At 51.5% G+C, this 10,000-nt stretch overlaps 1 protein-coding gene across 1 annotated transcript in view; it reads left to right on the top strand.

Annotated features, from left to right (window-relative positions):
• Positions 1–10,000, top strand: part of LOC120044006 (SRC kinase signaling inhibitor 1-like) — a 112,604-nt gene that overhangs the window by 17,278 nt on the left and 85,326 nt on the right. The window contains exons 2-4 of the mRNA XM_038988599.1: positions 1,471–1,498; positions 1,612–1,778; positions 1,999–2,082. Of these exons, the coding sequence (XP_038844527.1) occupies positions 1,471–1,498; positions 1,612–1,778; positions 1,999–2,082 (279 nt within the window). The remainder of the gene's footprint in view (positions 1–1,470; positions 1,499–1,611; positions 1,779–1,998; positions 2,083–10,000) is intronic.

Genomic DNA, 10,000 nt, shown 5'->3' with positions numbered 1-10,000 from the left:
TACCTTTACCATGCCTTTATCATACCTTTACTATTTACCTTACCTTTACCATTCCCGTACCTTGCCTTTTCCATGCCTTTTCCATGCATTCACCATGCCCTTACCATGCCCTTACCATGCCTTTACCACACCTTTACCATGCATTTTCCATGCCTTTTCCATGCTTCACCATGCCCTTACCATGCCTTTACCATACCTTTGCTATTTACCTTACCTTTACCATTCCCTTACCTTGCCTTTTCCATGCCTTTACCATACCTTAACCATACCTTTTCCATGTCTTTACCTTACCTTTACCATACCTTTCCCATGCCTTTACCATGCCTTTACAATACCTTTACCATACCTTTACCATACCTTTCCCATGCCTTTACCATGCCTTTACTATGCCTTTACAATACCTTTACCATACCTTTACCATACCTTTTCCATGCCTTTCTCATGCCTTTACCATACCTTTTCCATGCCTTTACCATGCCTTTACCATACCTTTACCATGCCTTTACTATGCCTTTACCATTACCTTTACCATACCTTGACCATACCTTTACCATGCCCTTACCATGCCCTTACCTTGTCTTTTCCATGCCTTCACCATGCCCTTACCATGCCTATACCATACCGTTGCTATTTACCATACCTTTACCATTCCCTTACCTTGTCTTTTCCATGCATTTTCCATGCCTTTACTATGCCCTTACCATACCTTTACCATACCTTTAACATGCCTTTTCCATGCCTTCACCATACCTTTACAATGCCCTTACCATGCCTTTACCATACCTTTACAATGCCCTTACCATGCCTTTACCATACCTTTATCATACCTTTACCATGCCTTCACCATGCCCTTACCATGCCTTTACCATTACCTTTACCATACCTTTACCATACCTTTACCATGTGAGCCCTGCCTATGGGCACTAGCACATGCAGCTCTACCCATATCCCACTGTTGCCAAGGTGATGTCACAGAGCAAAGAAAGGTCTCTGTTTATCTTACTGCCTCTCTCTCTCTCAATCCATCTCTCTCTCTCTCCCTCTTTCTCTCTCTTTCTCTCTCTCTCAATCTTTCCGACACACACATATATCCTCTAGCTGGGCAGTCAGATATATTTTCGAAACAATGCTCAAGTGTCCTTAATGAGGCAATCTGTCCGTCCCTGCATAACCATTACAGTTAGTGTCGTGATTAGCCTGGAGCCCTTTAGTCAGCACATCCATCCCTGAACCCACACACACACACACACACACACACACACACACACACACACACACACACACACACACACACACACACACACACACACACACACACACACACACACACACACACGCACACACGCACACACACACACACACACACACACGCACACACACTCCCATTGTCCTCTACTGTAGCCCAAGTCTTATCTACTAAATTCCGCCCCTCTCTCCTGGAGATGTGTTATCTGTCCCCTGGTGTCCCAGTGTCCCAGTGTCCCAGTGTCAGTGTCAGGTAGGGAGAGACGTGGCCTGGGTGACCCAGCAGTGCATAATGAGACATGTGACTCAGGTTCCTCAGCCCCTCAGAAGGAGCTTTGTCAGAACGATGTGTCTCTCTGTTGGCAGCCTGGCAGAGGAGGCCTGTAATGTCAAGTGTCAGTGCAGGTGTCGTCACCGAGGGTCCACGAGGTCGCGCTGCCTCTCTGCACCACACCGCAGCGCAGGCCAGCCTGTCACATTGTGCTTCACTGCTCTCCTACACCCTGTGTTACAGTTGGAGCTCTCGGGTCGGGGTGTGGTGGTCAGTCTGTATTCTGTTGGCAGCCCCTCTATCCCCTGCTGTACCCCCCCCCCCCCCCCACCCCTTCTCCCCATCACCGTGCCCTCTGTCCACTGGTAGACAGTGCTACAGGATTCGGGCCCAGTGATCCTGAGAGGCATTTTAATTGGCTATGTTCCCATTAGCAGCAGTATGGGAGTGATCCAGGCATCTGTCTCCCTGCCCCTGCTTAGCCCCCAGCCAGACCCTCATCACCTCAGGGGGCTCCGTCCGGCAGGACCCTCCCTGCCTGCTCAACAGCCTCATTATGTCCTCGGGTTAGTCCATGCTACTAGCACACTCTGAAGCCCCCAGATACTTATCTCTACGCCTGGATCTGTAGTGGAGTCATTAAAGGTGAGCCATGTGGAGTGGAGTAGCCTCCCTACTCACTTCTCTCTCTCTCGCTCTCTCTCTCTCTATTTCTCTCTCTCTCTTTCTCAATTCAATTCAATTTAAGGGCTTCATTGGCATGGGAAACACATGTTAACATTGCCAAAGCAAGTGTAGTAGATAATATACAAAAGTGAAATAAACAATTAAAATGAACAGTAAACATTACACTCACAGAAGTTCCAAAAGAATAAAGACATTACAAATGTCATATTATGTCTATATACAGTGTTTTAACGATGTGAAAATAGTTAAAGTACAAAAGGGAAAATAAATAAACATAAATATGGGTTGTACTGTATTTACTCTCGCTATCTCTCACCTCTCTCTCAATTCAATTCCAGGGGTTTTATTGGCATGGGAAACATATGTTTACATTGCCAAAGCATGTGAAAATGGATAAACAAAAGTAAATCTTACACTCACACAAGTTCCAAAAGAATAAAGACATTTCAAATGTCATATTATGTCTATGTACACACTGCCGTGATTGCACACTATGGTATTTCACTCAATAGATATGGGAGTTTATCAAAATTTGATTTGTTTTCAAATTCTTTGTGAGTCTGTGTAATCTGAGGGACATATGTGTCTCTAATATGGTCATACATGTCAGGAGGTTAGGATGTGCAGCTCAGTTTCCAGCTAATCTTGTGGGCAGTGTGCACAAAGCCTGTCTTTTCTTGAGATCCAAGTCTGCCTACGGCGACCTTCTCAATAGCAAGGCTATGCTCAATGAGTCTGTACATAGTCAAAGATTTCCTTAGTTTTGGGTCAGTCACAGTGGTCAGGTATTCTGCCACTGTGTACTCTCTGTTTAGGGCCACATAGCATTGTAGTTTGCTCTGTTTTTTTTGTAAATTCGTTCCATTGTGTCAAGTAATTATCTTTTTGTTTTCTCATAATTTGGTTGGGTCTAAATGTGGTTCTCTCTCTCTCTCTCCACTTACTACAAGGGCTCAATAGCTATCCTTCAGAGAGCAAGACTCTGTGGCTGTGAACTGTGCATGTTCTTGATCTCTCTCTCTCTCTCTCTCTCTCTCTCTCTCTCTCTCTCTCTCTCTCTCTCTCTCTCTCTCTCTCTCTCTCTCTCTCTCTCTCTCTCTCTCTCTCTCTCTCTCTCTCTCTCTCTCTCTCTCTCTCTCTCTCTCTCTCTCTCTCTCTCTCTCTCTCTCTCTCTCTCCCCCGTCATTCTCTTTTTCTGTCTCACACACAAACACACTTATCCAACACACGCATGGCCTTTGATTTGATTGTTTCATATCATGCACATTAGATGCAGCGTAGGTTTTTCTATTACATTTCACACGGTTGTAGGGTGGCAAAACATAGATAACGGAGAGAGAGAGAGATAGAGAGGGAGGAGAGCAGGGGAAAAGAAGAAAGAAATGGAGTGAGAGAAGGGATGCTGGAATGTGATAAAGGATGCTGTGATAAGCATTGTGACTGAGCCTGGAGGATGGGGGAGAGATGGAGAGGAGAGAGGGAGAGGAGGGGGGAGGGATGGAGATGAGAGAGGGAGGGGAGGGGGAGGAGGGATGGAGAGGAGAGAGGGAGAGGGAGAGGAGGAAGAAAGGAACAGGGAAGGGAGGAGAGCTGAATAAACAGAGGGATGATTGGATGTGATAGAGGAAGGCGGAGACAGAGCCTGTTTGCAGATGCCTCGCTCCGAAGATACAGGGAGAGAACGGGAGACAGCCCCACAAGGAGAGAATAGGAGACAGACCCACAGGGAGAGAACGGGAGACAGCCCCACAGGGAGAGAACAGGAGACAGCTCCACAAGGAGAGAATAGGAGACAACCCCACAAGGAGAGAATAGGAGACAGCCCCACAGGGAGAGAATAGGAGACAGCCCCACAGGGAGAGAATAGGAGACAGCCCCACAGGGAGAGAATAGGAGACAGCCCCACAAGGAGAGAATAAGAGACAGCCCCACAAGGAGAGAACAGGAGACAGCCCCACAAGGAGGGAATAGGAGACAGACCCACAGGGAGAGAATAGGAGATAGACCCACAAGGAAAGAACAGGAGACAGCCCCACAAGGAGAGAACAGGAGACAGCCCCACAAGGAGAGAATAGGAGACAGCCCCACAAGAAGAGAACGGGAGACAGCCCCACAGGGAGAGAATAGGAGACAGCCCCACAAGGAGAGAATAGGAGACAGCCCCACAAGGAGAGAATGGGAGACAGCCCCACAGGGAGAGAATAGGAGACAGCCCCACAGGGAGTGAACGGGAGAAAGACCCACAAGGAGAGAATAAGAGACAGCCCCACAAGGAGAGAATAGTAGAAAGCCAAACAAGGAGAGAATAGGAGACAGCCCCACAAGGAGAGAATAGGAGACAGCCAAACAAGGAGAGATTAGGAGACAGCCCCACAAGGAGAGAATAGGAGAAAGCCCCACAAGGAAGGAATAGGAGACAGCCGCACAAGGAGAGAATAGGAGACAGCCCCACAAGGAGAGAACAGGAGACAGCGCCACAAGGAGAGAATAGGAGACAGCCCCACAAGGAGAGAATAGGAGACAGCCCCATAGGGAGAGAATAGGAGACAGCCCCACAAGGAGAGAATAGGAGACAGCCCCACAGGGAGAGAATAGGAGACAGCCCCACAAGGAGAGAATAGGAGACAGCCCCACAAGGAGAGAATAGGAGACAGCCCCACAAGGAGAGAACAGGAGACAGCGCCACAAGGAGAGAATAGGAGACAGCCGCACAAGGAGAGAATAGGAGACAGCCCCATAGGGAGAGAATAGGAGACAGCCCCACAAGGAGAGAATAGGAGACAGCCCCACAAGGAGAGAATAGGAGACAGCCCCACAAGGAGAGAATAGGAGACAGCCCCACAGGGAGAGAATAGGAGACAGCCCCACAAGGAGAGAATAGGAGACAGCCGCACAAGGAGAGAATAGGAGACAGCCCCACAAGGAGAGAACAGGAGACAGCGCCACAAGGAGAGAATAGGAGACAGCCCCACAGGGAGAGAATAGGAGACAGCCCCACAGGGAGAGAATAGGAGACAGCCCCACAGGGAGAGAATAAGAGACAGCCCCACAAGGAGAGAATAGGAGACAGCCCCACAAGGAGAGAATAGGAGACAGCCCCACAAGGAGAGAATAGGAGACAGCCCCACAAGGAGAGAATAGGAGACAGCCCCACAGGGAGAGAATAGGAGACAGCCCCACAAGGAGAGAATAGGAGACAGCCCCACAAGGAGAGAATAGGAGACAGCCCCACAAGGAGAGAATAGGAGACAGCCCCACAAGGAGAGAATAGGAGACAGCCCCACAGGGAGAGAATAGGAGACAGCCCCACAAGGAGAGAATAGGAGACAGCCCCACAAGGAGAGAATAGGAGACAGCCCCACAGGGAGAGAATAGGAGACAGCCCCACAAGGAGAGAATAGGAGACAGCCCCACAAGGAGAGAATAGGAGACAGCCCCACAAGGAGAGAATAGGAGACAGCCCCACAAGGAGAGAATAGGAGACAGCCCCACATGGAGAGAATAGGAGACAGCCCCACAAGGAGAGAATAGGAGACAGCCCCGCAAGGAGAGAATAGGAGACAGCCCCGCAAGGAGAGAATAGGAGACAGCCCCGCAAGGAGAGAATAGGAGACAGCCCCGCAAGGAGAGAATAGGAGACAGCCCCACAAGGAGAGAATAGGAGACAGCCGCACAAGGAGAGAATAGGAGACAGCCCCACAAGGAGAGAACAGGAGACAGCCCCACAAGGAGGGAATAGGAGACAGACCCACAGGGAGAGAATAGGAGATAGACCCACAAGGAGAGAACAGGAGACAGCCCCACAAGGAGAGAACAGGAGACAGCCCCACAAGGAGAGAATAGGAGACAGCCCCACAAGGAGAGAACGGGAGACAGCCCCACAGGGAGAGAATAGGAGACAGCCCCACAAGGAGAGAATAGGAGAAAGCCCCACAAGGAAGGAATAGGAGACAGCCGCACAAGGAGAGAATAGGAGACAGCCCCACAAGGAGAGAACAGGAGACAGCCCCACAGGGAGAGAATAGGAGACAGCCCCACAAGGAGAGAATAAGAGACAGCCCCACAAGGAGAGAACAGGAGACAGCCCCACAAGGAGGGAATAGGAGACAGCCCCACAGGGAGAGAATAGGAGACAGACCCACAGGGAGAGCATAGGAGACATCCCCACAAGGAGAGAATAGGAGACATCCCCACAAGGAGAGAATAGGAGACAGACCCACAAGGAGAGAATAGGAGACAGCCCCACAAGGAGAGTACGGGAGACAGAACCACAAGGAGAGAATAGGAGACAGCCCCACAAGGAGAGAACAGGAGACAGCCCTACAGGGAGAGAACAGGAGACAGACCCACAAGGAGAGAATAGGAGACAGCCCTACAGGGAGAGAACAGGAGACAGCCCCACAAGGAGAGAATAGGAGACAGCCCCACAAGAAGAGAACGGGAGACAGCCCCACAGGGAGAGAATAGGAGACAGCCCCACAAGGAGAGAATAGGAGACAGCCCCACAAGGAGAGAATGGGAGACAGCCCCACAGGGAGAGAATAGGAGACAGCCCCACAGGGAGTGAACGGGAGAAAGACCCACAAGGAGAGAATAAGAGACAGCCCCACAAGGAGAGAATAGTAGAAAGCCAAACAAGGAGAGAATAGGAGACAGCCCCACAAGGAGAGAATAGGAGACAGCCAAACAAGGAGAGATTAGGAGACAGCCCCACAAGGAGAGAATAGGAGAAAGCCCCACAAGGAAGGAATAGGAGACAGCCGCACAAGGAGAGAATAGGAGACAGCCCCACAAGGAGAGAACAGGAGACAGCGCCACAAGGAGAGAATAGGAGACAGCCCCACAAGGAGAGAATAGGAGACAGCCCCATAGGGAGAGAATAGGAGACAGCCCCACAAGGAGAGAATAGGAGACAGCCCCACAGGGAGAGAATAGGAGACAGCCCCACAAGGAGAGAATAGGAGACAGCCCCACAAGGAGAGAATAGGAGACAGCCCCACAAGGAGAGAACAGGAGACAGCGCCACAAGGAGAGAATAGGAGACAGCCGCACAAGGAGAGAATAGGAGACAGCCCCATAGGGAGAGAATAGGAGACAGCCCCACAAGGAGAGAATAGGAGACAGCCCCACAAGGAGAGAATAGGAGACAGCCCCACAAGGAGAGAATAGGAGACAGCCCCACAGGGAGAGAATAGGAGACAGCCCCACAAGGAGAGAATAGGAGACAGCCGCACAAGGAGAGAATAGGAGACAGCCGCACAAGGAGAGAATAGGAGACAGCCCCACAAGGAGAGAACAGGAGACAGCGCCACAAGGAGAGAATAGGAGACAGCCCCACAGGGAGAGAATAGGAGACAGCCCCACAGGGAGAGAATAGGAGACAGCCCCACAGGGAGAGAATAAGAGACAGCCCCACAAGGAGAGAATAGGAGACAGCCCCACAAGGAGAGAATAGGAGACAGCCCCACAAGGAGAGAATAGGAGACAGCCCCACAAGGAGAGAATAGGAGACAGCCCCACAGGGAGAGAATAGGAGACAGCCCCACAAGGAGAGAATAGGAGACAGCCCCACAAGGAGAGAATAGGAGACAGCCCCGCAAGGAGAGAATAGGAGACAGCCCCGCAAGGAGAGAATAGGAGACAGCCCCGCAAGGAGAGAATAGGAGACAGCCCCGCAAGGAGAGAATAGGAGACAGCCCCACAAGGAGAGAATAGGAGACAGCCGCACAAGGAGAGAATAGGAGACAGCCCCGCAAGGAGAGAATAGGAGACAGCCCCGCAAGGAGAGAATAGGAGACAGCCCCACAAGGAGAGAATAGGAGACAGCCCCACAAGGAGAGAATAGGAGACAGCCGCACAAGGAGAGAATAGGAGACAGCCCCACAAGGAGAGAACAGGAGACAGCCCCACAAGGAGGGAATAGGAGACAGACCCACAGGGAGAGAATAGGAGATAGACCCACAAGGAGAGAACAGGAGACAGCCCCACAAGGAGAGAACAGGAGACAGCCCCACAAGGAGAGAATAGGAGACAGCCCCACAAGGAGAGAACGGGAGACAGCCCCACAGGGAGAGAATAGGAGACAGCCCCACAAGGAGAGAATAGGAGAAAGCCCCACAAGGAAGGAATAGGAGACAGCCGCACAAGGAGAGAATAGGAGACAGCCCCACAAGGAGAGAACAGGAGACAGCCCCACAGGGAGAGAATAGAAGACAGCCCCACAAGGAGAGAATAAGAGACAGCCCCACAAGGAGAGAACAGGAGACAGCCCCACAAGGAGGGAATAGGAGACAGCCCCACAGGGAGAGAATAGGAGACAGACCCACAGGGAGAGCATAGGAGACATCCCCACAAGGAGAGAATAGGAGACATCCCCACAAGGAGAGAATAGGAGACAGACCCACAAGGAGAGAATAGGAGACAGCCCCACAAGGAGAGTACGGGAGACAGAACCACAAGGAGAGAATAGGAGACAGCCCCACAAGGAGAGAATAGGAGACAGCCCTACAGGGAGAGAATAGGAGACAGGCCCACAAGGAGGGAACAGGAGACAGACCCACAAGGAGAGAACAGGAGACAGACCCACAAGGAGAGAACGGGAGACAGACCCACAAGGAGAGAACAGGAGACAGACCCACAAGGAGAGAACGGGAGACAGACCCACAGGGACAGAACGGGAGACAGACCCACAGGGAGAGAACAGGAGACAGCCCCACAAGGAGAGAATAGGAGACAGACCCACAAGGAGAGAATAGGAGACAGCCCCACAAGGAGAGAATAGGAGACAGCCCCATAGGGAGAGAATAGGAGACAGCCCTACAGGGAGAGAATAGGAGACAGACCCACAAGGAGGGAACAGGAGACAGACCCACAAGGAGAGAACGGGAGACAGACCCACAGGGACAGAACGGGAGACAGACCCACAGGGAGAGAACAGGAGACAGCCCCACAAGGAGAGAATAGGAGACAGACCCACAAGGAGAGAATAGGAGACAGCCCCACAAGGAGAGAATAGGAGACAGCCCCATAGGGAGAGAATAGGAGACAGACCCACAAGGAGAGAATAGGAGACAGCCCCACAGTGAGAGAACGGGAGATGGACCCACAAGGAGAGAACAGGAGACACCCCAACAGGGAGAGAATAGGAGACAGACCCACAAGGAGAGAACAGGCGACAGCCCTACAGGGAGAGAATAGGAGACAGCCCCACAAGGAGAGAACAGGAGACAGCCCCACAAGGAGAGAACAGGAGACAGCCCCACAAGGAGAGAATAGGAGACAGCCCCACAAGGAGAGAATAGGAGACAGCCCCACAAGGAGAGAATAGGAGACAGCCCCACAAGGAGAGAATAGGAGACAGCCCCACAAGGAGAGCATAGGAGACAGCCCCACAGGGAGAGAACGGGAGACAGACCTACAGGGAGAGAATAGGAGACAGACCCACAGGGAGAGAATAGGAGACAGCCCCACAGGGAGAGAACGGGAGACAGACCCACAGGGAGAGAATAGGAGACAGACCCACAGGGAGAGCATAGGAGACATCCCCACAAGGAGAGAATAGGAGACATCCCCACAAGGAGAGAACGGGAGACAGCCCCACAAGAATAGAACGGGAGACAGCCCCACAGGGAGAGAACAGGAGACATCCCCACAGGGAGAGAATAGGAGACAGACCCACAGGGAGAGCATAGGAGACATCCCCACAAGGAGAGAATAGGAGACATCCCCACAAGGAGAGAACGGGAGACAGACCCACAAGGAGAGAATAGGAGACAGCCCCACAAGGAGAGAACGGGA

The sequence above is a fragment of the Salvelinus namaycush genome, chromosome 3 (assembly GCF_016432855.1).
Source record: "Salvelinus namaycush isolate Seneca chromosome 3, SaNama_1.0, whole genome shotgun sequence".
Classification (NCBI taxonomy): domain Eukaryota; kingdom Metazoa; phylum Chordata; class Actinopteri; order Salmoniformes; family Salmonidae; genus Salvelinus; species Salvelinus namaycush.
The sequence above is the reverse complement of the archived record's forward strand: the minus strand, read 5'-3'. Positions and strand labels throughout refer to the sequence as shown.